The sequence below is a fragment of the Ursus americanus genome, chromosome 16, assembly GCF_024610735.1.
Source record: "Ursus americanus isolate L20-20 chromosome 16, mUrsAme1.1.p, whole genome shotgun sequence".
Classification (NCBI taxonomy): Eukaryota; Metazoa; Chordata; class Mammalia; order Carnivora; family Ursidae; genus Ursus; species Ursus americanus.
In genome coordinates, this window is record NC_142142.1 from 50,798,144 (window position 1) to 50,823,485 (window position 25,342).

The window sequence follows — 25,342 nt, forward strand, 5'->3', positions numbered from 1 at the left end:
GCCAAATCCCAGTGTGTTATTTACTCCCCGGGTACCCTGGAGCATATCCCTTTCTCGTCTGTAAGGTGGGGTATTACTACCTCAGAGGGTTAGCAGAAGGACTCAGGCCTGGCCCCTCGTACAAGGCACAAGATGGCAGCTATTACAGTGAAGACAGGGATGACCTTTTAGGTTCTGCTGTGCACTGGCTCCCATCAGACAGGCTCCAGTCAGCCCAAGCTCCAGGTCAACCGTCGTGACCCACAGAGCCTGTGGCTGCAGGGCCCCCAGCAAGTCTTCCTCCCAAAATGGGATGGGCCAGGCCAAAGCTGGGGGCGGCAAGGGGCCGGCAGAGGAGGAAGAAGGGAGGGAGGCTTACTTGGAAAATACTTGTGCCACTTCTCCACCAGGAAGTCGTCCACTGTTTGAGCCACGGAGGAGGACAGTGTGGGGCCCAGCCCCGGGTCCCAGGCCCACTGGGCGGATGTGGGCACCGCTGGCGGCCAGGCTGAGACCCGGGCCAGGGAGGGGCAGACAGGCATGGGGGTGCTCCTGGGTTTCCGGGGCAGGGTGGGCACCGGTGTGGAAGCGAAGAGGGGTGGGGGCGGCTGCGGGTTGAGACTGCCCAGCATGCTGAGGACACCGTTCAGCTGGCTGCTGATCCGCTGCAGGGAGCTGCTCAAGTAGTGGAACTCGTAGGGGAAGGTGGCACTTGCGGTCAGCTTGACTAAAACGGAAGGACTCAGCTTCAGGGCCCAGGACGGCCCCAGGCAGGGCAGCGCCCTCCTGGCTGCCCTCCTGGTCCGCCCGACCACAGCCCACCTCGGCTGATGAGGGTACGGGGACAGCAGGGCTTCTGTGTTCCAGATGGTGCAGACTGGAAGCTGGCCAAGGGGAGAAAGCCTCTCCAGAGAGCGAGCAAGGAAGGAAGAGGAGACGGCCCTCTGCCCCGTTGCAGACCAGAGTGGCAGAGGGAGAACACCTTTCAGAAGGCACCAGAGGTCTCTGCACATTCAGGCGGCCCCTGACCCTTTCTGCCCTGTGTGCTGACCCCAATGGGGTCAACCCTCCCGAGCCTTAGTGAGTGCCTGCTTCCAGACACTGGTTCCCAGGGCCCCCACCCTCTCCATGGATACACGGTCTTCCCCCTGACGACACTGCCACTCACGGTGAGGCAGGGAGGATTCAGAGCTTGCACTGCTCATGTCTTCCGTGTCGCTGAGGTCAAACGTCACCACCTTCTTAGTGGGGGCTTGTCTCAGAATGTCCTCATCTGAAGCCTGAGGGGTACGAGCAGCAGTGAGTACTGGTGCCTGCCCGGTGCGGTGTGCCCGCGGACTCTCTGGGACCCCAAGTTCTGGGAGAGGGACACCATATATGCTGCCTTGCGCATGGAGGGAGGGAGGTGGGGGCTGGGACACAGGAGCCCGACACATAGGCAGCAGGCCCCCAAGACCAGAGCTCCTGCCCCACAGCAAACTTCCCCTGCAGGATCTCTCCACCCAGGCTTCCTTCCTGCCACACCCACACCTCCGGGGTCCAGGGGAAAGTGGAGGCCGCAGGGAAGGGAGGGAAGCCTAGGTCTGTCCATTCCCAACCCCCGGGACCCAGCTCTCCTCAGGAACCCCAGCAGGGGCCGGGCGGGGGCCAGTGCCTCTGCAGCACGAGGCTCCGGGTCTGCTCCAGACCACTCGACACAGATGTATTCAGCCACCTCAAAGCCACTGCCATGTCACCGGCCCAGGAGCCTCAGGGGCCCAGCTCCCCTCACCATGAGACCAAAGAACCCACTGCAGCCCAGGAACGGAAGCGGGATGCCGTGGCCACCACGTAGCACCTCTTCCCGAAGAGAGGACTCCAGCTGATTCAGCTTTTCCTCCTTCTTCTTCAGCAGGTCGTGGCCCTTCTGCATGGCCGACTTCATCTCATCCAGGTGCCTGGTCTCCTGCCATAGGAGAGAAAGGGGAGGACAGACACGGGGGCTCAGCGCACCGCTGGCTGGTGATCCTGGACAAACTAGTTCTCAGTCTGGATTGTCCTCTCAAGAAGAGAAATACTAGTTTTCTAGGGTCATGAGGATTAAATGAGGTAGAGTATGTTACCTGCTGAGCCCTGGGCCCGCACCTACCACATTCTCAAAGGCTTACTGTTACCCCAGGGTTATTACTGTCCCCTGCCCCCACCACCCGCCCTCTCGGCATTCAGCAGAGCACTGAGGGCCTGAGGGCAGCACGCAGACGCCCCGGGAAGCCTGCCCCGCACCAGCTCCGAGCACCAACAGAATTCTACGGGAAGAGGCCTGAGCTGCTGCCAAAACCCTCAGAGGGCACCATGAAGTCTCCGCCGTTTCCCTGGAAATTAGGCTGTCAGACAAGACATTCACCCTTACGCCCCGCATGCTCCAAAGATTCACTTCCCAACCACGTCTTGAGTGTGACGGAATGGGCCAGCAAAGCACCAGATGTGCAATTTTAAAAACCTTACTCTCACTTTCTAAGTGGAAAGTACAAGTACCACCACTGCCTCGCACGTCACCTAGGGTTACTGTGAGGACTGAGTGCTGGAGAAAGCACTGTGCACATGTGCGGTGACACGTAAATGTCGGGTGCTTTCAGCCTCACGGAGACCGATAACCTGCAGCACCTGTCCAGAGGTCCCGACCACGCTGTGGGGAACCCCGAACTACCAGAGGTTGATGGCTGCCCTCTCTCCCCCCAGCACCTGCCCCCCGCAGGACCGGAAGGCTCTCCTCAAGGCTCCTGACCTCCTCCAGGTCCTTGCGCACATCTTCCAGGGCCTTGGTGTCCGGGGGATCTTTGGCGGCCTCCTGAGCGCTGGCCAGCTCCTGGCGCCAGTGCTGCTGGGCGGCCTTCAGAGCCGTCTGCCGCCTCCGCATGGAGCGGGTCTGCCGCACCAGGAACTCCTTGGCACTGCGGAGAGCCATGCCCTCGGCGGAGAGGTAGTGCCGGACGCTGTGGGAGGGCAGGGCGGAGGGGTTGGAAAGGGAAGACACACACACTCTGGGTCACCTGAGTACTTCCCTGACAGACGCCCAGCCTGAGCACAGACTACGAGGCTGGGCTGGGCAGGGTGTGAACACGCTAGTATTCGCACTATCATGTGTAGCATGGGGCTGTGTCCGCCCACCCTGCCTCTAAAGGGACTGGGCCTGGGGCCTCCGGATGGATGGCCAGACACTCCCATCAGCCTGGTCCTCAACCAGAGGACAGCAGATCCCGGCATACTGTCACAGTGGGCACCTTCCTGGCTTGCCAAAAACTCCCTCAGTCCCTCCAGTCCTCATCCCTGAACCAAGCCCCACCGGCAATCACAGTCAACCCGTTTCACCCCAGATCTGGGAAGCAGGCACTCGTCCCTTCACAGAATCCTGGACCCAAACTAAAGCTATCAGAACTCACCTGTCCAAGGACAAGTCGGTCTCCTCCTTGCTCTGGGGGAGAGAAGAGGATACCTCTTTGGTCTGGTTCTAAGGACACACAGTAGAAAAGGCCCACTGAATATCAGATATGCTGCCGGCTCAAGGGACTCCCAAAGCCCCTCCCAGGGGCCTAAACACAGAAATGGCTCTGGGGGCTACAGGGCACTCTTCACTTTAAATACCCTTTGACTGATGGAGATGGAAAACTGGGACTATTAAGGACAGGAGGCTACAGTCGTATATAACCAAAGCCAGGACCCCTCCGGCACCCGTGCCCTAGTCCTACCGCCCTGTCCCTTCCAAGGCACAGAGAAACTCACTGTCCCAAGGGATTTCCTCAGGTCCTCAATGTGGAGATCTGGCTCAAAATGTGGGGACGCGTTACTCTCCTGAGCTGCCAGCTCTTTCAGTGTGTCCTGCTTCCTCTGAGCTTCAGCCTCCAGGTCGCTGTGGGGGGGTGGGAGGGGGAGGCAGGGTCACAGGATGAAGTGGGGCGGGCTTCAAGCCCTGATCTTAGGGAGACAGCAGGAACCCCTCCATCCCTTTGCTTCCGTCCAAGGCCCTGCGGCAGGACCGGGGCATGACCAGTAGAACCAGAGACCGCCAGCTGCTCCCAGCCTCTCCCCCACTGCTCCCTAGCAAATGCAGCAAAGCCCCTCTGCCTGGCTCCTCCACCGCATGGCTGGGCCGAGAGCAGCTGGGGGGCAGGCAGCGGGGGGGGGGGGGGGGGGGAGGGTGGCCAAGGCCCGGGCACCCACACCACCTGACGTGCTTCTGCAGCCTCCGGCTCTGGGCCTGCAGCGCTTGCACCTGGGACTTCAGCTCCACCTTGCGTGCCCGAAGCTCGTCAAGGAGTCTTCGCAGCTGTCGGGTTGACTCCAACAGGTGCGTGTGCTCCTTCTTTGCCTCCTCCAAGTGCTGCTGGCTGGCTGTGACTTCCTGAAAAGACAGAAACACCTGGAGACATGCAGGACACAGGCAGGTGGCAGCAGCACAGGGACGCCTGAGGAGCATGGGGGCGAGGGGGGACCTCCACCACCCTGAAGTCACTGTGCCCGGGACAGGAAGCATGCGGGCTCTGCTGCCCTCCACCGCCCCACCCACTGGGGATCCCGAGCGGGGCTCCATCCAGACGGGCCGTGCTAACTGTGGCATCCTGCAGACAGCGGCTGGAACCCTAAAGCCCTGGACAGATCGGGTGAGCAAAAGGTAGGATGCTGCGGGGAGAGAGGGAGGGCAGGTAAAGGGAACGGGGCAGAGGCGAGGGAGGACAAGGGAGCCAGCCAAACCTCGCTCTCCAGCGCCACCTGCCTCTGCACATCAAGGAGCTGCTGCTTCTCCTTTTGGGCCGTCTCCTCCTGCAGCAGAGAGAAAGAAATGGGGCCCTCTGGCCAGCTCCAGGTGCCCCGGGGCTCAGGGACAGGAGGCCCCAAGCTCTCCTAGGGGAGCTACAACTCCAAGGTCAAGGGCCCCTGGAGATCAACTCCCACTCTCCCACCTGGAGGTCCAGTTCAGCCAATTTGGCCTTGACATCTTTGGTTCTGGTTTCAAGTTCCTCCTCTAAATCTTGGAGTCTCCTTTCCTGTGCACAAATAGGTAGAGTGAAAGATGAGTGCAAGGCATGAGCTGAGGGGGCAGGAGGGAGCTCCGGACCCCTGCTTCCATAGCACGCCCTCTGAGCTAGGCTCAGCCTCATCCCACTTGCCCTTGCAGACCCCCGGGAACACACCACATTGTGTCTTCTCAATGGCGGTAAGGAGAGACAAAGGGGCCAACCCCAGAGGCCTAGGGGCGGCTGACCTCCTCTAATCCCAGGGATGGTCTCTGGCCCAGAAAACAAAGGAACACACATGCCCTGGCTTGTGGATGGCCCAAGAGAGAACCCCACGCCTCAAGGCTCGGATCTGCAGCTGCCACAGCTGCCTGCCCCCAGCACTTCTCCTGCATGCAGGTGTCAGAGGGGGCTCACCCACCCTGGTCCCCTGTGACTGCCCGGAGCCCCCACCTGCTCCCGGTGCCGACGCCACAAGTCCTCAAGCTGCCTGTCCTGCATCTGCCTCATGGACTCCAATTCTCGCTCGTGTGACCTGCGCAGGCGCTCCAGCTCCCCAGTCAGGTGGCCCAGGAGTTCGGCCCGCTGCTTCCTCTCCTGCCCAGAAGGGATGGCTGCTGGTGAGAAACTGCAGCAGCCCTCACACCCCTAAAGCCGCAGCCCCTCACTCCTGCAGCCTCAGGTCCGTGAGGTCAGGGACCCTAGCACCTCCCTCGGGCCAGCTCTTCAAGAAGAGAACGAGCATGGGGGAGCGCCCGGGCCTCCCCCCAAGAAAGCCTCCACCCCTCTCTGCTGCTGAAGGAGGCACTGGTCAGATGCCATGAGAACTCCCCCCTCCCCACCCCCGGTAGAAATCTGCCTGTCCTGCTGTCCACTGTGTGCAGATAGCTTCCTTCCTCGGGGGAAGAGAAGTCATTAATAAATTATCACCGCTCTTCAGCAAGGTCAGAATCAGTTTGGGAAGGGAACCAACTACATTGTATCACGGGAAAGACCCTACAGACAGGCTGGGATACGGGCTCCAGTTACTGGAACAGTAGCGTAGAAATCCTGGGCAGAGGCCCAGCTATGAACTAAAGTCAGGCCCCACTGCCACCCCTGTTCACCCCCATTCTCACCTACGGGGGAAGGCTGAACATGGGCAGATCAAATGGAGGTAGGGTGTGGCTCCTGCCAGTCTACGGTGTCCTGGAGTTCTGGTTAACCCTGATGGCATGGTGTCAGACTGGTTTAAGTTAAAGGCTTTGGAGCCAGTTGGGGCTTGAATCTCAGCTCCTCGACTTACTAGCCTGGAGCCCCTTGGGAAAGGTGCTTGTGCTCCTGAGTCTCGTTTCATTTTCAAACTGAGGTCATGATAGTCCGCACCTCCTTGGGGTTTTGGGGGGACTAAATGAGTCAACACATCTCAGGGGCTGAGAACAGCGCTAACACGGGGTAGGATCTCAGTATCTGTGTGTAAGCCACTGCCACTTGGGGAGGGAAGGCAGCCCGCCGACCGTGCGGGACCCACTCCTCTGCTGCCGGAGTAAAGAGGCAGGCAGGCCGGCACGTAGGGCACCAGGCAGCCGCCACGGACCGCATGGTGTGTGCATGCATGTGTGTGCACGCGCGTGCGTGCCCAATGTGTGCACGGGGGAAGGCGCAAGTCACCTCGGCTTCGTACTGCTCTCTGGCTTCAGCCACCACTCGCTGGTGCTCCTCCTTCATCCTGTCCATCTTCCTCTCGTGCTCCCTTTCCACCTCCTGGCGCTTCTCTCGCAGGAGGCCACTGAGCTGCAGGGTGGGCAGCGGTGATGGGACACGCAGGCCGAGAGTGGACCAGCACGCGGGGACTGAGGCTCTTGAAGGTGCGGTACACTGTGCATGCAACCCCCGCACGCCTCCCAGCGCCCCGCACCTGTCACACGTGCGTGACCCGGGACGTGCACGCGCCACACCCCAGCGCACCCTCCCCACTCACATCCGGGGGCCCAGGGGTGGAGAAGCACCTGGCCTCAAGAGAACAGAGACAGGAAAATGCAACCAGAAGTTCTAGCCCCAGCTGAGCCATCCCAAGCAAAGCAGGGGCCCCTGGGCCGGGACGGAGCGCCCAGCACAGGTATACATGAGGGCGAAGGAGCCCACCGGCATTTACCTCTTGCTCATACTCGAGCACCTGATGAACCCTCTGCTGAGCCCTCTGCTCCGCCCGACCGAGGTTCTCCTGCAGCTGGGCCGCCTCTTTCTGCTGAGCTTCCTCTGTCTTCTTCCGGAGGCTGCGGACAACCTGAGGAAGCCCCAGCACAGAGGAGGTGACACTCAGCGCTGCAGAGCAACCTCAGGGACAGGCCTGCCAGGGGCCCAGCACCCTCCCCAGGGGGCTTCGGGGGAGGGAGGCTCCCGCCCCACTGGCAGGCACAGGGTCGAGTTCCGCCCACCAGCGGCGAAGGCGCCTCGGGGCTCTCGCTGACGGACCAGGAGGATGCTCTGCCTGGCAGCCCGGGGCCACTGCATCTTACCTCTCTGTGCTTGGCCTCCAGCGAGGAAGAGAGCCGCTCCAGCTCGGCCCTGTGCTCCCTCTCTAGTGCTGCCGTGGCCTGGGGAGTGACAAGGGGTCTGTGAGGGACGCAGGGCAGGGAAGGTTGGCCGGGCACTGACCCCAGAGGAAGGAAGACCATGCGTGATCCCTTCCAGCTAAAGAGCCAAGGGGAACCACAGCTTTGTTTCCCCAAATAACTCCGTCCCTAAAGGCTGCAACTAGCAAATGAACAGGAAATGAAGGCCAGTAAGCCTCAGGTCACTGCTCCCATCCCCCTGCCCCTGGCTAGGCCCCAGGTACATAGGTCGTGCTCACGCCTACGAATGGGGCCCGAGGCTAGGAGGGGGAGGAGGTCTGCCTGAGCAGGTAGGCAGGGATGCCCTCCCCCACCTCCTGTAGTCTCTCCTTATCCAAGGGCTGAAGCTCAGCTTCACCTTCTTGTGGCCTGACTGTTCCTTACTTCCTACTCTTAGCTGGAGACAGACCATCAGGAGACAGGCAGGACTGGAGGCACAGAGAGTAAAGGCAAAGGAGAAAACCCTCCTCTGTGCAATCTCTCCACAGCAGGAGAGAGAGGACAGGTCATCGCAGCTGCCCCTCCGGGACAGGAATGGGGACAGGGCCCCTTTTTCTCAGGACTTCTGGTCTGGTCTAAGTTCTTTCAGTCACAAAATCTTCCCAAATCCATACGCCATCTCCCCTCCAACCTCCTCACTGCCACGGACAGCACCCAGCTAGTGCCGGCCCTGGACAGAGCCCCCGGGCATCTGCCGTTCCCTCCACTGTGCCACGCGGACCGGACCAGCACCCGCCCTGAGACAGCCGGGCCCACGCGCGATGGCGTACCCAGACAGTCGGCCCACCTACTGGCTACCATCCTCCGTGCCAGCTGCGCAGACACCTCCTCTGTGCCCGGCCCCCACGCTGCACGCCCAGCCTGGCTCCCAGCCCCTCCCCAGGCAGCCCAGGGGCCCGGGAGGCTGTCGGGCGGGAGGGTCCACGCTGCTGGCTCACTGGCTCACTTCTTTCCTCTCTCTGTCCAGCTGCTCCCTGAGCTGCTGCAAAGCCGCCTCCTTCCCGGCATTCAGGGCAGCCTGCTCTCTCTTCTCCGAGGCCTCCAACTCTTCCCTGAGCTGCTCCAGCATCTGTCTGCTCCGCTGCTCCAAGCTGGCCCTCTCGGCCCTCTGGAGAGACTCCAACTCTTCTCTCAGCCTCTGCAGGGAAGCCTCCTGCTCGGCCCTGAGCGGACAGACAGACAGAATGGGCCGGGCCCGTGCACTCAGGGGGCAGCGCCGGGGGGCCGGCTCACGGTGCGCTCACCTGATGCGGCCCTCGTCTGCTTCCGCGCTGGACTGCACCTGGGCCCGGAGCTGGGCCAGCCTCCGGCTCTCCTCCTCTCTCATCTGAGTCTCCTCCTCCTCTGTGGCCTTCCGCAGCTGTTCCTTCAGGGAACTGGGACGGAAAAGACAGGCAAATTTGCTGGAGGAACCACTCTTCCATTTGTCGTGAACCCAACTCTTGACCTCCAAAAGCCCGTAGCTTTCCTGTGAAGTTTCCCAAATCTGGGTCCTGCTGCCTCCCTATAATACCCTCCAGGGTAAGAGGGGGCCATGAGCGCTCCCTGCTCTTTGCCGCAGCAAGAGGATGACAGGCTGCTTGATCCCACGACAGCATTTCTGCCACAGGCTGCCTTCTGCCTACAGGCACACCTGGGCACGGCATTCCCTCCAGGACAGATACAGTCTGACCCGGCCCGGCCGTGGTGCCACATCCTCTCACTCACGACCTGATCAACTGTTCCAACCCCATCAGAGGAGCCACCGCCTCTCAACCCCACCGCACTCCTCCTCGCCTCTTAGCCCTTGTTCGTGCTGGGGCCTCCCCCTAGAATTCCCTATTTTACTTGACAAAGCCATATTCACCACTCAACACAAGCTTCCTCCCCTCAGAGAATTCTTTCCAAGTCCCTCCGGGTTCGTCGATTAGCCCTTCTATTCCCTTCGCCCTTTCTGTGAGGCCCTTCCTTATCCCTGCCGCTCTGTACCACACATCGTAATTCCATCTTTCGTGTGTCCCTTTTCAAGTCTGGGAGCTTCTCCAGAGCAAGAGTCATGTCTTAAAGTCTGTTCTATCCGAGGTGAATACAGTAGCTGACGTGAACTAGGTGCTCCATAAATGTCTGTGGAATTTGAACAGCCTCACCCAGACCCAAACCACAAGAAAGCGCCGAGGCTCCACGAGGGACATCTTATTTACGGACGCACAACGGTAAGCATTTCATCCCAGGCAGCTAGCCCCCTGCGAACGCAGCCCCCACAGGACCAGGTGCTGTGTGCTGTGCCCTCAGGGAATTCAAGCCCAAGAAAAACATGATTCAGAAGACAATGTCTTTGAAAAGCTTCCTGTTGAATTGCAGAGCCAAAAAAGATTTAGGGTCATTTTCTATTTCAAGTTACCTGCACCACTGCTCTCTTCCATAGTGACAGAAAATTTGAGTTAAATGAAAATCCTCCCTCCTGGATTCCCCAGAAACCTTTTCTCCTTGTCTTATGGCTCCATTTTCCACACAGCACCACAGGACATCAGAGATGGGAGGGCCCCGAGAGGTTAAGTCCTTCATTTTACAACAGTCTCTCTTCATCTCACAACTAAATTCAATCTCTTCATTTTACCGCTAAAGAAACTAAGGGTCAGTCTGCCTTCTCATTCAAGAAATATCCACTACAAGGTCAGCTGTGGCTTCCAGAAATTTCTACCATGGAACTTTCCCAGCAGAGACGGCCCCAGCCCTCAGAAAGGCTCAGGTGTAAGCAGAAAAAGGTTCTCACAATGAACTATTTTGCAGCGAGTCTGACAAGGCACTGCCTACAGAAAAATTACTTCATGAAGGCCACTGAAACCACTGATTTCAACTGGAAATAAAATCAAGAGCTACATTTATTGAGCAACTACCATGTTTCAGGCCCTGAGTCAGATACTTCCGGCATGCTAGTCTTCACCACAACCTAAGAGGGTTCTTGAAAGCCTTCTGGAGCTGGGGGTTTGGTGAGGGACAGAAAGCACAGTCAGCCAGGCCCGGGGTGGCCAGGAAGAGAGGAGGAGCCTGGTGGGCTGGCAGGGAGACACTACCAGGATTTCCTCCTAGACTCTGCCTGTTAAGATCAGCTAAGTCATACCCTGTTTGGGCAGGCCCCTACCCCAATTTTCATTTGGCTGGAAGAGGAAGATGCTGCCTGGCAGGGGATCCAGGAGGGGTGACAGAAGGATGGGGCCCTGGGTCAGCAGATCTTGTGTTGGGCTAATGAGAGAGACTGTCCCCAATCCTCTGGGTAGCTGGGTGTTGGTTTTCTATTAGTCGAAGTTAAACATAAACATTTTATATACCCCTTGCTATGTAGGATATAAAAATAAGTCTACCACTTCTGGATATTCTGTCCAACAGTTAAAGATTTAGCCTTTAGTTACATTGCCAAGTAAGTGAAAAATATATTAACACCTTTTCTAGCACCGGTCCCTCCCTGGGCCTGTGACAGATGGCTGATGACGTTCTCAGTAGCCACTCTCCCACAGATTTTATTCCGTCAGGTAAAGAGGCCCAACGCAAGGACTACATTTCCCCGTTTCCTTTGTGTCCAGGCGTAACTCATGAGATATGCATGGAAATTACTAAACTTTCCAGGAAAACTTTAAAGAATAAACAGAAGTTATTAAGTGAAATTTCCAAGAAAGCACCTTAAAAGGGACCGAAGGAGCTGGAAGTTACCCCTTTTGTACTCTATCCCTATTCTTCCCACCTGCGGTGCAGACACAATGGCTGGAGATCCAGCAGCCACACTGGCCTCTGAAGAGACCCTGACAGTAGCCAGTGCTAGAGGCAGCAGAGAGACAAAAGGACCGCCAGGGGACCTGGGGACTCTGGAGCCACCATGCCAGCCCCGGACGGCCTTTTCTTGTAAAAATAACCTCTGATTTGTTTACACACGTATACACACCATCTCATCAACACAGGCCCAGCCCAGCCAGCTACACAAAGAGCGGGAACCCAAATAGAAACTTCTGGGTCCTGGGAAATAGCACCTCACACCGTATCAAGTGGTCCCCACCAGTCTTGCTGGGCCCCAACAGGGCCCTGACTGCCGAAAAAGAGGACAACGTCGTGGTTAGGAAAACGGGCTCCAGGGACCAACCGCCTGGGCTCACCCGGGCTCTGTGGCTTATTAACTTCAACACCTGGAACAAGTCAGCCTTTCTGTGCCTCAGTCTCTTCATCTATATCACAGATCCTGTAAGATGGCGTTGACAGCAACATCTCATAAGCGCCACTCTCAGGACTAAACCAATTAACAGATATAAAGCACAGGGACCAGTGTCATCCCTCAAAAAGCGTTAGCTCCTCCCACTATTACCACACCTCCCAAATCCCTCCCAGAAAGACTAACCGGGGAGCTCCTTCCTCCGCACAGGCCACAGAGGGGGAGTTTCGGGGGGCCACAGGGCTCCGGGGCGGGGGTAGGGTGTCGCTCGCTCCCTGTGTCCCTGCAAGGCCCCAGCAGCTTGCCTAAGGGGAGGGGCAGGACCTGAGAGACTTCTCTTTCTGCCGGTGAAGCTGCAGGATCTCTTCTTCCTCCTCCTGGCACAGCTTTTCCCGCAGCTGCTGCATCTTCTCCTGCTTCGATTCCAGGAGCCGCCTCCGGTCTTGCTCCAATTCCTGGGCCACGGCCTCTTCCACGGCCTTCAGTGAAGCCTGCTTTGGGGGAGCTGCAGGCTCCGCAGAGCACCTGCCAAGGGCGGGGGACAGCATTTCACTGGATTTACTATCCCACCTTTTAGACAGATACAGACCACCATACACGGCATCCTAATGGAAGGCCCAGGGTCAGGAATCTCATAGGCAAATCAGGCCACCCACAGCCCGGCGGGAAGGCTAGCCCCTCAAAGATACAGGCAGCATTCGTTCACAGGGCAAGCCCCACTGTGGCTAAGGCCCCAAGAGCCGAGGGAGAATGGTAGCCCCTACAAGGCTCTCAGTGGATCTGGAAGGTTGCAGCCCAACGTAAAAACCTGCAATTGTAGCTCGAGAGCATGCAGCCCCAGGGAGAGACTGCAGCTCTGTCCGCTATGGACTCCTCCCCAGCGTGGTTCACAGCCCCATTTGTGTCTTCCCACTAGGGCTCTGCCTGCTACTCCAGGCTCCCACCAGCAGTTCGGTGAGTCCCCAGAGGCTGCGGTCTTGCCGCCCAAATTGAACACAGGCCCATGCATATGAGCCGGCAGGAGAAGCAGCAGCAAGTCTCCTAGCCCTCACACCCAGAAGAGTCCATGGAGGTCCAGCACAGGAAGGGCAAGGGAACCAGGCAGGTGACTGCCAAAGACAGTAGCAAGAGTGCACTAAGAATGTCCTGCTCCCTCTCTCCTTGACGATGCCACGTTTTCACCTGCTCAGAGTTAACTCCGTGTTTAGGAATGGGTAAAAGAAATTCAGCGCCAACCTGGATGCATAAGGTGGGTGACAAGATAAGGAATAATGGCCCTAGTGGAAAAGATGTCTATAAAGTAATGAGGGCTCTTTTTTTAAGATTTTATTTATTTGACAGAGAGAGACACGGTGAGAGACGGAACACAAGCAGGGCGAGTGGGAGAGGGAGAAGCAGGCTTCCCACTGAGCAGGGAGCCCAATGCAGGGCTCGATCCCAAGAACCAGGGATCATGACCTGAGCCGAAGGCAGACGCTTAACGACTGAGCCACCCAGGTGCCCCAGTGATGAGGGTTCTTGAAGGAAATGCCCACAGAGAAACCCAAGAACATTGGGAAGCACAAAGCATAAGAGGGATAGTACTTCGCCTCCCGGAGCAGCTTTCCTAAAGGCCAGCACCTCTGTGCATTCCCAGGTCCCTCATCTTCCGTTAGAAATTGGTCTCGCCACACAACCACCACCCCTCCCCGACGGTGCGCAGGCTTTGCAGGCCAGGCACGCTGGCCCCGTCAGCCCCAGCAGCACGTGGGCACAGCCCACACCAAGGAGCACTGGCGCAAGAGTGTAAGAGGGGACACAGGACCCCCCCCTCCCCTCACTGCAGCAGATGGAAGGCAGTGGCCAGGATCAGATTAGAAGAGCAGAAGAAAACAAGGGCTTTGGAATTCCCTCTCCGCCACTCGAGACCAGAAAGAGAAGACGACATAAAAGGTTCCTGACGTCTCTGAAATACCATTAAGATCCTTCCTTCCCCCCTTTCCTAAAAATCATTAACCCAGACCGGAAACAGCCTTGAGCTAGGCCTTCAGTTCTCTTCTGCTCTCAAGCCCATCTCCGCCCCCCTCCCCCCTCCCCCCATCCCGACACAGCCCAACTGATGCGGATCTAAGAGCCATGGCCGCCACCTCCTCTGAGAGTCCTGCTCTCCAAGAGAGCCTCCCCCACAGCTCTCCGCCTCATCAACCCTCCAACTCATTTCCAGCCTTGGCTGAAAACATCTTTTCTCCCTGAGATGGTACCTCTGAATGTCTGTCTCCCCTGTGGGCTGCGCAGCTATGTGGAGCCCGAGGGACAGACGCTGCAGAAAGTTAGGGCCTCAGACGGCGCACACGGGCGAGCGCGCCTGCAACCTGGCGCACAGGCAAGAGGGGCTGCTTTCCAGCGGGCCTCTTCCCCGTGTCCCCGTTTTAGAGCTCTAGTGTCCCAAACGCCCCGCTTAGGTCCAAGGCTGTCAACGATGGCCTGACCGAGTGAGGAGACAACAGGGAAGATGAAGCCTCCAGAGGAAGAGGCGGGTCTGATTTCGAGGCCACTCCTCGGTGTCAGCATCAGAGAGACCCAGTTTCTAACAGTCAGCAGCCAAGAGGACGCTCCGTAGGGGCATCACCATTTCAGGCTGGCCGCCAAGGAAGGGAAGGAGCGGGGAGGGCAGGCGGTGCGGAGGGAGGAGGCAGCGGCACCCAGGACATTCTCGACTTGGCTGCACGGCCACTAAAATTGCAAAGAGATCCCAGTCCCCTTTCATGTTCGGCCCAGTAGCTCTAATTCATTTACCCCCGTTCTACAAACACCTCAAGAAAGGTGCTGGGATCACCAAGGGGAGGCTATCCCGGGCCAAGGACGCAGGCCTTCAGGCCACAGGGTGCACACAGGGCGGCTGTTTGCTGGCCCGCCCTCTGCCCCTAACTCCCTCTGATCTAGCTTGACGACATCTGTGAAAGGCGATGGGCTCTATGAATCATGGTTTTTGGTTTCTTGTTAATTTATGACGTTTTGATATCTGTATAAGTTTGCCGGTAGAGGAGAGACTGCTGGTCCCAGGACTGGCCAGCTCCTACAGCAGGGACCGTCCTTCATATGCAGACCAACCAATCCCCCAGGGAGGCCACACCTTATGCATCTCATTCCAGAACTCACACCAAATCATGCAGGGTCCCGCAGGCAACTGGTGGGCCACCCGCATAGCCCAAAGCCCGCCCAAATTAGTCAAACTATCCAATCCCACACTCACTCAAGGTACTTACCCTGTCGCGCCCATTCCTTCCCACAGAGACCCCGATAAAGGCTCTGGGCCATGCTCTCCCTTCTCGCCTCTTCTGCCTCCTGACACACCCTGCTCCTTCCCCATCTGGCCTAGCATGGTGTGGCATGCCCTCTTCTCTCTGGAAATGTAAGTAATAAATTTTTCCTTAATGGCATTGGCCTGTGTTGTCACTCAGTCACCTCCACAAATTAAAATCCCTCGGGTACAAATGAGACCCAGACCCAGAGCTACTTCTCACGATACACAGAAACGTAGGTGTGAAGATGGGTAACAAGGAAGTTATGGGGCCTGAAAAGACTCCGGAAAGGAACAGAAGATACTTCCTAAGCGTGCTTGTAAGTGAAACTGTGTGGTCGAGGAATGTGTCTCTGAGACCCAGCAGGGGCGGCCTCACTGGTTTGGGAGGAGAACACAAAGTAAGGGGGCTCATCGGCCCACACAGCTGGGGAGGTGCCTCACCGCCCAGCTTCCGTCCCCGAGGTGCCAGGAACACGCCCTCTGACCTCTGCCCAGAGGGTCCTGTCTCTGAAACACACTTGCCTCCTGTCCTCATAGAAAGCACCCTGACCCGGTGTCCACAGCCACCAAGGAGACTTGCGAGTGTCAGAGCTGTCACCACCTGAAACATGGGCTGTCCCTTCCCTGCATCACTCTGCAATGAGGTGGTGAGGACAAGAGTCAGGACCTCATGCGTCCTGCCAGCTGTGAGTAACTAGTGCGTGACCCTGACAACAGTCAGCCCCGATTCCCAAGGACTCATAATCCTTTCGTGGCACTCAGTTCACAGACGTGACGAACTGCGTAACCCTGGCTCCCGTCTCTCCACGCAGAGAAAAGGACCAGGGCTGCACACTGAGTAGGGAGTCTAGGGCTCCAGCGACCAGAGCCTCGTGCTAGTTACACAACCCGCAGTGATGTGACGTTGGGCAAATCCCTTCACTGCCGGCCTCAGTCTCCTCATCTGTAAAAGCGGTAGAGGGGAGGAGACAATGGGAGGAGGAAAGCTCAATGATCCCTAAGTTTTAGAAGTGCGGGTGTCACAATGGAGGTGAGCTTTGGACCCAGGCCCAAAACGCATATACTGGAGCCTGGATAATTCCATTTAAGTCAAGTCGGAGAACTGGAAAGACAAACCCAGGGTATGGAAGCCAGAAGCGTGGTGACCTGGGGTGGTGCACTGTGAGGAAAGGGGATGAGGAAACTTCCTGAAGGGACAGAAGTGTTCTACATCTGATCCGTGTGTCAGCGTGCGTTGATTCATACAGTTCAGATGTACGTACTTTCATGTCAATAAATACCTCAATAAAATGTTTCTAAGAAAGCGAAAAGCAGTGCTTGGTAGAGGGGAAAACAGGATTACCAGGTTTCTGCCAGCCCAGGAGGTACCCCCTCACATCCAGCTTCATTCACAGCTGCTTGGGGGTCCCAAGGCAGCACACAGAACGAAGGGCACACTCAGTCTCCCCTACTCCACCCCCTCGGCAGGGCCCGGAGCAGCCCCTCCCTACCACTGAAGAGTGGTGGGCACTAAAGCAAAGCGCACACGAGGGAGGGTGGGGACAGACATTAACACTGGCCCTTACGCCTCTGGAGAGACTGGCGGGGCAGGGCTGGCCGCCACCTTCTCCTCAGGCTCCTTGGCCTCTTCCTGCCCAAGGCCCAGCTCCGTGGCCCGGGGGTGCTGCTCCTTGCCCCTCTCATGGGCGGCAGGTGGGCTTGGGGTCTCCTCCCTTGGTAGCAATAAGGAAGCAACTGTGTTAAGCGGGTGGGAAGGCAAGAGGCTCCAGGTGCACCCAGTCGGGGTCAGAGAGCCCTGATGAGGACAAGGGAATCAGCCCCAACTAAGTGTCCCTACCTCGGGCCTCTCTCCCCCACCTGCTTCTTCCCGGCTGTTTACACTGAAGGCCACAGGCACGTCCGTGGCGGCTGCTGGAGGGTTATGGAGAAGCTCTGCACACAGCAGGTAGTCAGCGATGCTGTGGACCGGGCATCGCTGCAGCTCGGCTTCCCCCAGTGATTCATTCCAACTGAATGTGCTCTAAAGCCAGCTCGACGCCAGCCTCGTCCTCTCACCAGGGGAACAGAAGAACTAGCAAACGCAAGCCAGGCTCAGGGCCGGGCCAGGCCGGAAAGGTCCCCTCAGCTGGCCTCAGGGAAGCCTAGGACTCTGCACCTCCCTCCCACAGGCCCCAGCACACAACGGGGCTCTCCCTGGTTTGCTGTAGGACCAGAAGTGGGATGACTGCTAGGGGGTGGGGAGCACGGACAGGTGGGGACTGGGACAAATGCCCCCCTGACAGCACAGCCCAGGTGGGAGACAGTCTCTGCCCCAGCCCCTGGCAGGAAGCTGGATCACAAGAGAGCCTTCCTTGTTCAAGAGTTTCTAGGCTCCCCTAATTGGATGGTGCCCCCAATTTTAGCTATAGAGTTAGGACTAGGAAGAGGGTTTCCTCATTCCCCAGCTCACATGGGGCACTCAGTGGAAACCTGCGAACCCACCCCAGCTCCCCACCTCTCCAGGCACCCCCAGCAGTCGCTCTCAGCCTCTGCACACACAACTACATGCCTGGAAGGCTCCCAGCCCCCCCTTACCTCCGCAGGGAACCGTGCGGGACGGGGCTGCCTGCAGAGTCCTCCCTGGGCTCCTTGACCTGCTCCTGCTTGGGCTGCCCCTCAGAGGCCTGTGGTGGCCCTTCTTCGGTGGCCAGGCTGTGAAGGGAACTCTGGCGCCGCCTCCCAGGCACAAGTGGAGGAGACAACCTGGTCAGACCAGCCAGAGCCGCAGAGTAAGGCCTGCCATGTGGAGAGCAGGGAGAGCACTGGAGAGTGTGTGTGTGGCACTAGGGCCATTCCTCCTCCCAGACAGGGCCCCAGCCCCGGCCCTACAACCATGCGGAGCCACGGAGGGCAAAGCAGCCAGAGAAGCAGGAAGGGGAACCTCCCCACTGAGATCTCCCTTCGCCTGGACCGGACTCAGCCGTCCCGGGTCCCTGCGCTGCATCCGCTTGTGAGAGATGGGATGAGAGCTGGGCCCTCTCACAGCTGCGTCCACTCCCTGCACTCACCGTCACTGAGGCCAGGCAGGGATGGAAGAACTGAGCAGAAAACAGGGAGAAAGAGAGAGGCCACCTCGAGTGGTCAGACTATAGAAAATGCACTAAGCTGTAGCTTTCAGCTCGTAGGAAGGCTGATGGCTCCTCAAAGTTCAAAAAGCAGAATGACTGCCCCACTTCCTCTTCCAGGGTAGCTGGAAGCTCTTTTCTCACTGTAGCTCGGGCCTCAGAAACTGCAAGGCCCTGTCTCTCTCTCCCACCCTCTCTATTCTCCCTCCCGGTTTGTCTGTCTGTCTGACGGGCGTGCGCACACACACAGTTGGCTGCAGCCATTTCTGATGTGGCAGAGCAACAGCTCCAAGCTGCAGTTGAGCCTCTAGCCAGTTCCTCCCGCAGCACTGCACCAAGTCCCACCAAATGCACCCACATTCCTGTCTCGGTGCAGAATCCGAGGGTATGCTCGTGTACACGCGGGCGTGCACACACACAGACTGTGCAAGGCCACCCGGTCAGCTCACCATCTGCCTTCAGGCAGGAGCGCGCTGAGCCAGGCGCACCAAAGCAAGGGATTCTGCCCAAGTCCACCCCATCCCGAAGGTCCCCGAAGGTTCCCCACGTACTGTACCTCTCTGAGCCTCTGGACTGCTTGCTCTGCAGCTCATCTTGGCTGGACTGGCTGCCGTCCTCGTCTTCTCTTCCCAACCTCTGGGCCTGCAGGCAAGGAGCAGAGGAAGGTGCATATTGGAGAGGGCGGCGTTTGGGTGCCTTAATCCTCCAACCAACTCTCGCGCCTGGAGAAAGTACTGAGAGGTGGCTTTGAGCAGGATGACCACTCGGGACAGAAGAGAACACCTGTATCATGGAGCCTCCTGGGGCTTCGGCTGAGTTCCCAGGCTCGCAGCTGCTCCCAGGGCCGGCCTGGCTGGCCTAGGGGGGAAGAGCCAGAGGCCACGGCCCCTGCCAGCAGAGCCAAAAGCCAGAGGCTAAAGCAGAACACATACAGAAAAGAAAATCCTGCGTCCTGTCATTGGAAGCCTTGACCGGCAGCTGCAAAGAGAAAACGGAGACATCCGTGAACACCTCAGATCCACAGAGGCCCGGACCTGCAGCACCGGTCATGTACAGAGATGCTGCCCTTATGGGCAGGAGCTACTGAGGCAGGAGCCAAGCAGGTGGAAGAGGGAGGACTGTGGAGAGATGGGGACATGGTGAAAGGAGAGAGCGCTATATTCCACACAGAAAGGACAGCATCTGGGCACCCGAACGGAGGAAGGCAGGGTGCTGCACTGCTTCACTCCAGGCCCCCCCAACAACCAGGTCCCATCAGTAGCCAACAATGCCCCCTTCCCAGTCAGGGACCGACTACACCAGCTATCCAAAAAAAAAACCCCAAAAAACAACCCAAAAACCAAAATCTCATAGCAGGGGAGTTTGGAGGGGCAGAGGGAGAGAATCTCAAGCACACTCCATGCACAGCCGTGGATCCCAACACAGGGCTCAAGCTGAGCCAAAATCAAGAGTCAGACACTTAACCAGCTGAGCCACCCAGGTGCCCCCACAAAATCTCATTTTAAAGCTTGGGTATCTAGGCAAATCTAGCAAGCTGGTGAAAAAGAGGGCTATTGCTGGTAAGTTCAGCTATTTCCTGCAGGGGTGGGGCCTCGGGGGGATGGCAGTGTCGCCGGCCTGGACTCGAGCTCTTGCTCGATCACTTCCTAGCTGGGGAGTCTACCTGCTCCACCATAAAATGGGGCAGGGACCTGCAGCTCACAGGGCTCGTGGGGAGGATTACATTAGATCATGTACATAAAGCCCGACTCCTGGCCCAGAGAAGGCACGCCACAAATGTCAGTTCTCCTTCCTGCGCCTCCCCTCTCCGCAGCCTAAGGCACACAAACCCAGCTCTGCCAGGGTCCCCATCCGAGGACCAACACTCCTTCTGTCTCGTGGACGGGAGCCCCGTCTGTACCGGGATGCAAGGGTTAACGGGAGAGGTAGGGCAGGAGACAACCACTCCATCTTCGCCAGTGGGGTTCTGGCCGGGCTGGCATACGGCTGTGTCCCCAGCCCTGTGCCCACAGCCTCCCACGCCTCTCCACTGGCAGCCGGAGCGCCGGCAGCTGGGGCCGACGCTACCATCTGGATGGGCGAGGAAGGGCAGGGCCTGAACTAAAAGCCAGCTCCCCCAAATTACATTAAAAATAGAAATGCTGCCTGTGAGTACCTCCCGGTGCCTGCAGCAGAAGGCTCCCCGCCAGCGCTGCCACTGCTCATCGCGTCAGCCTGGGCAGAGCCTGCAGCTAACAGCCCCCGCCCCCCCCCCGCCCCTTCCAGTGTTCAACTCACTACCGTCTCTTCCCCTACAAATCACACCAAGCTCAGCAGAGAGCTCCCTCTCTCACTTTCACGGAAAAAATAAAAAATCACACAGGCCAATCTATGTAACACACTAAAATGTAAAATGGATAACAAAGTGGGGCGATCGTAATACAAATGGGGGGATCGAGCCCTGAGTGCAAAAGGATGACCTTCCTGGCTTCAAGGCTCCTTAAGGACAGGATCTGTGCCTGAGTCATCTTTGTACCCTTCTGGGAGCCAGACATCCCCACACAGAGCTTACATCTAGGAAGGAGACAGACCCCAGAACCGTAAAACAAAAGAAGCAGCACTAAGGGGAGCAAAGGGACAGAACGATTCATCCTGCCTGGGGGAGGTGACATCAGAGGTGGGCCTCTAAGACCAAGAGAGAGCTCGGGACAAAAGGGAAAGCAGCACGGCGGCTGCAGCAGTGAAGGAGGTGGGTGCTGTGCCCCGGTAACGGTAAGTGGGGGGCACGGCTGGTGCATGGCAGGTGGGCTGAGGGGAAGGCTGTGGAGGCTGAAGGGGCCAGGTCGGGAAGTGCCTTGAAATCCACGATCTATAGTGCTTTGCACATGAGCAAGTGGTCAACCCTCAGCTGCTAAATAAACAGATAAACACATAGCTGTATATTGCGGGGGGGAGGGGGGGCAAAGAGCAGAAATGATTGGCAGCCCATCACAGGCAGTCAGGGCCGTGCCTTATTGAATTAGAAGGGAGGGAGCTCCCAGAAATGCACCCTGGGATGGGCAGCGCTGTGCTGGGGCTTATCTGCCACCCAGAGAGACTCACCTCCCAGCGGGCTCCATCCAGGACTGGGGAAAGCACGTCAACATCCAGCAGGTGCTCCGACATCCGACTGCGAAAACCAAAGTCCTAGAGACAGTGGACGAGGAGGTCAATGCTGCCCCGGTCGCAGTTAGCGTCCACCAGGGCCTCTCCTCCACCTCCCCGCCTTCCAGAAAGGTGCCTACTGCGGGCCAGGCACCGTGCAAAACGTTTCCATATCTACTGTTCTCATCTTCAAAATAACACTGTGAGTCTAGAAAGATACGTGATACAGCAAGTATAATGTTTCCTGTAGACGCTAGGTGGTAAGGATGTATGTATTCACTTAAAAATTCTTTTTTCTGTACATCTGAATTTTTTCATAATAAAACCATGGGGGGGAAATAAGCCCGTGAGACTGATACTCTTATGGCCTCTCACGGACGGGGAAGCGGGTCTGAGAGCACAGGTAATTAGCCCAAGGTCACACAGCTCATTAGTAATGGGGCTGGTAGGTCAGACGTGCCCTGGGCTGACTCCAAAGCCCACGCTCTCTGCAGGACACACGCTGCAAGCATGTCACTTTCCAGCTGTCTCGCCCTCCTGGTGCCCAAACAGGGTGCCAGGAGGGAGGCCAAAGTGCCCAGCAGACGGGCGGGCGGCTTGGAAGTGAGGCATGGTGGGCTGTTCACCGCTTGCTCTTTTCCCCTTCTCCAGGGCTCCTCTGGACAATGGGGATTAATTAGTGGTGCTTCCTCCGCAGGCTTCTCTTTGGGACAGACAGCAAGTGCCCACACAAGTGCCAGGTCCCTGCTGCCCTCTGGCTGCCACAGGACCCTGATCCTGCCCCCTTCGAGCCTAAGAGGCCTGCTGGGCTAAGTGAAGGATTGCTACCCGACAGCGTGCTAATAGGGACGGTTCTGTCATCAGCCCCGATAAATGGCAGGAGGCCCAGGCCTGGGTCTGGTCCTGCTGTCCACGGCTTCCTCCACCCACTCCCACAGAGAAGAAAAATGCCGATGGGCACACGGCTCCACATGGGACTCCCTTAGGAGGGACAGAGCCCTTGCTTCCACGAGTCCTAGGACACGGCTACTCTTCATGACAGTTTTTGCCAACGACTTTCCACCTGCCCTTCCTAGCTTGTGGGTTTTCTTTTTTGGTGACATTTTCCTTTCAGTTTGAGTTCTACTCCACTTAATGCAGCTGCCATCTGCCTCCTAAGCCCACGGCTCAGCGAGGGGCTAGAGCGCACAGCCTCCTAATTCCTCCGCACCCCCTCCTATCATTACTGTTCATCCCTGACCCTCTCCCGCTAATCCCTTCCCTTTGATCTGCCTCCTCCAAACAGATGGAGCATGGTTTCCAGTGGTGATGTTCTGCCAAAAAGCACCCTCAACTACTCCCCATAGATACAGACCTGGCAAATGAAGCCAGGAGACAGCAGGCTGGGTGGAAGGCCTGGGACAGAGCAACCATCCATCCATGCTGACATTCCGGGACAATGTCTTCTCTTCGGAAATGTAACCCCAGCACCCTCCTAGCTACGGCCTGAGGACTGGTCCTTGCCATTGCTTAGTGATCCCATGCGCACACACACACACACACACACACACACACACACACACACACACGGGTCTCTAACCTCCTAGATTCATGTAATGTTTCTGCTACAGTCCAGGGGCTCTAGATCACGCATCCCCCAGACAATTCACACTGCAGAAACAAGAGTAACGATGGCTCATAGTTACCTGAGGCCTACATGCTAACGCTTTACATTCTTTACCTCACCTTCTTCGCACAACAAACCTATGCGGTAGGTAGTGTTACTCTTAGCTGAGGGGCGGAGAAACCAGAGTGAGACAAGACCCAAGTCTGAATTCTAACGTCCCCACTTACAAGCTGTGTGATGCCAGGCAAATGAACCACAGGGAAGTCCACGCTCTTCACCCCACTCTGCTGCCCCCCACCTCAGACTCACCAGGCCCAGGAAGGACTTGGGGTCAGAAGCGGCAGAGTCTGAGAGCAGCAACTCCTTCATGTGTTCACTAATCTCGGACTCCTGGGGAAACAGAGCCACCGAGAAGTCACCCGGAGCAGAGCACGTGAGGGCTGGGATCACCACCCAGGGAATGCCGTTCGGGTCATGGTGCCAATACAAGACTGAGCCCTCACCGAAGTCCACCTCTTCCGGAAAACCTGAAAGAGGGCTGTGGACCCTCCCCTTCCTTCTGGACACGTGTACCAGCCCCCACCTCACTGGGGCTGAAGAGCCCAGCTGAGCCCACACTCTGACTCAGGTCAATAGGATTTACACGTGTAAGGAGAGCTGAGTGGAGTGGAGTGAAGTGGAGACAGTTAGGAAGCTGGGAGTAGGGAAGGTTCGTGCTGTCCTAAAAAGAGAATGAGAGTATCTTTCGCAGGAAGCAGCTTAAAGCTCTTTAAAGGAACTCCCTCACCATCTACCTGGAAGAGGAGCCTGACTAAGGGATGGAAAACTGAAAATGCCAAAGGCACTGGGAAGTACTTGTGTGCAGCTGGGTCACTGGCCCAGTCTTGCCAAAACAAGACTCCCATGCCGTCAGTGAGAGGAATGTTCTGGTAACCTAACTGATGGTGGCTGGGGCCAAGTACTCCCCATGGTCCCCACCCCGTCAATGTCCTCCCCTCTCTACAGAAACGCAGACTACAGCAGTCTTGACTGGCTGGTGTCAAGAAGTAGGAGGGAGGCAGGAAGAGAGGAGTAGGTATGACAGCAGAACATGAACGTCCCAGGAGGGTGCCAATGCAGAGGCAAATTTCTACTCTGAATGTCTAAGGCCAGCAGGTTTGGAGTTTCATTCAGGGCCTGGCCGCCTGCTGGGTCTGGGCAGATCTGTCACCAGGAAGGGATCTGGCCGCTGCTGACAGCCCACTGCAGGGCCTGCAAATGAAGCGCCCAGCTCCGGACTCCAACTCCTGCAGCTCCGTAATGAAGATGTGGGGACTGGATCTGCAGGAGCGGCAACTCCCCGGGCCACGGGGGGACTTACCTGGCTCCGGTCTGATCTGCTCTCTCTGGGGACAGAAGCCTCCTCCTTGGGCTCCGCCGCTGCCATGGCCTCTCCCTTGCTGGAACCCTCCTCTCCCACATCTGCCGGCTCCTCTTGTGCCTCCTTGCTGTTGGCTTTGGCAGGCTGACCGCCCCCAGGGTCCACCCCACTCCCGGACATCCCAGGATCACTCTTCTTATCCGTTTCTTTCTCCAGGAGCCAAGCACTCGGCCCTCTTCCTTGCTGCCCTCTGCCGTCGTCGGCAGCACTGCTCAGACTGCTGTCTGCACCTTGGCTGAAGAGCTTGCCGGGAGTGGGGGGCCGGGCAGCATCTGAATCCAGAGAAGCGTCCTTGTTCTCCTCTGGCTGACTTGTTCTGGGAGACTCCTAGGCAGCAGCAGACCATGTCGGACAAGGAGGCGTCAAGAATTAATAACATGATTTCAGAGACTTGCAACAAGATGGAACTGTCATTCCTTGACTCGTACGGGCCAGCACCCCAGTTCTGACACGAGTGGTTATCGAACACCCCAACAGCTTTTTTTTTTAAAGATTTTATTTATTTATGTGACAGAGAGACAGCCAGCAAGAGAGGGAACACAGCAGGGGAGTGGGAGAGGAAGAAGCAGGCTCCCAGCAGAGGAGCCCAATGTGGGACTCGATCCCAGAACGCCAGGATCACGCCCTGAGCCAAAGGCAGACGCTTAACGACTGCGCTACCCAGGCGCCCCCCAACAGCTATTTAAAACCCAGATTCCTCGTTCCACTCCAGATCTACCGAATCTAAATGTCTATGGTGATTTACAGACACCCAACTGGCCCCGTCCACTGACAGGCGTGGAAACCAGTGCGCTGAACTCCATCACCACCTACCATGTTCTCAAGGAATAAATGTCTCATTCCAGCCCCAGTAACCAAATCATAGGACCGCAGACTCAGAAGTCAGTATTTACTTTTTAGAAAGTCAGTATGTATTTATGATGATGATGATGGAAAATCACATAAAAATACCAAAGTCTAAAATTTCTATTTTTTCCTTTTTAAAAGGCAGCAGGGAAAAAAACAGAAGGAAAGTGCGACGAGGGTGGCTCTCCCCCTACAGCGTCCCCTGCACACGCCACCCTG

General features: G+C 57.5%; 2 protein-coding genes across 12 annotated transcripts in view; one reads left to right on the forward strand and one right to left on the reverse strand.

Moving 5' to 3' along the window:
• The window catches only part of LOC148108810 (uncharacterized), a 29,657-nt gene extending 28,503 nt beyond the window's left edge, over positions 1–1,154 (forward strand). For both annotated transcript variants that reach the window (XM_087868412.1, XM_087868413.1), the window contains one exon: positions 847–1,154. In XM_087868412.1, coding sequence (XP_087724538.1) covers positions 847–1,060 — 214 coding nt within the window. In that variant the 3' untranslated portion in view covers positions 1,061–1,154. The remainder of the gene's footprint in view (positions 1–846) is intronic.
• Positions 1–25,342, reverse strand: part of CEP164 (centrosomal protein 164) — a 61,447-nt gene that overhangs the window by 2,769 nt on the left and 33,336 nt on the right. For 6 of the 10 annotated variants that reach the window (XM_087868408.1, XM_045797863.2, XM_045797858.2 and 3 more), the window contains 23 exons: positions 24,218–24,604; positions 23,167–23,247; positions 21,210–21,293; positions 18,685–18,770; positions 17,599–17,799; positions 16,590–16,736; positions 14,987–15,124; positions 12,066–12,266; positions 8,809–8,940; positions 8,511–8,727; positions 7,469–7,546; positions 7,105–7,236; positions 6,621–6,743; positions 5,424–5,567; positions 4,917–5,000; positions 4,708–4,776; positions 4,182–4,357; positions 3,739–3,865; positions 3,399–3,466; positions 2,744–2,951; positions 1,817–1,924; positions 1,148–1,259; positions 359–706 (listed from right to left, as the gene is read on the reverse strand). In XM_087868408.1, the coding sequence (XP_087724534.1) occupies positions 359–706; positions 1,148–1,259; positions 1,817–1,924; positions 2,744–2,951; positions 3,399–3,466; positions 3,739–3,865; positions 4,182–4,357; positions 4,708–4,776; positions 4,917–5,000; positions 5,424–5,567; positions 6,621–6,743; positions 7,105–7,236; positions 7,469–7,546; positions 8,511–8,727; positions 8,809–8,940; positions 12,066–12,266; positions 14,987–15,124; positions 16,590–16,736; positions 17,599–17,799; positions 18,685–18,770; positions 21,210–21,293; positions 23,167–23,247; positions 24,218–24,604 (3,451 nt within the window). The remainder of the gene's footprint in view (positions 1–358; positions 707–1,147; positions 1,260–1,816; positions 1,925–2,743; positions 2,952–3,398; positions 3,467–3,738; positions 3,866–4,181; positions 4,358–4,707; positions 4,777–4,916; positions 5,001–5,423; positions 5,568–6,620; positions 6,744–7,104; positions 7,237–7,468; positions 7,547–8,510; positions 8,728–8,808; positions 8,941–12,065; positions 12,267–14,986; positions 15,125–16,589; positions 16,737–17,598; positions 17,800–18,684; positions 18,771–21,209; positions 21,294–23,166; positions 23,248–24,217; positions 24,605–25,342) is intronic. The other 4 variants (XM_087868410.1, XM_045797861.2, XM_045797859.2 and 1 more) reach the window with 3 other exon arrangements.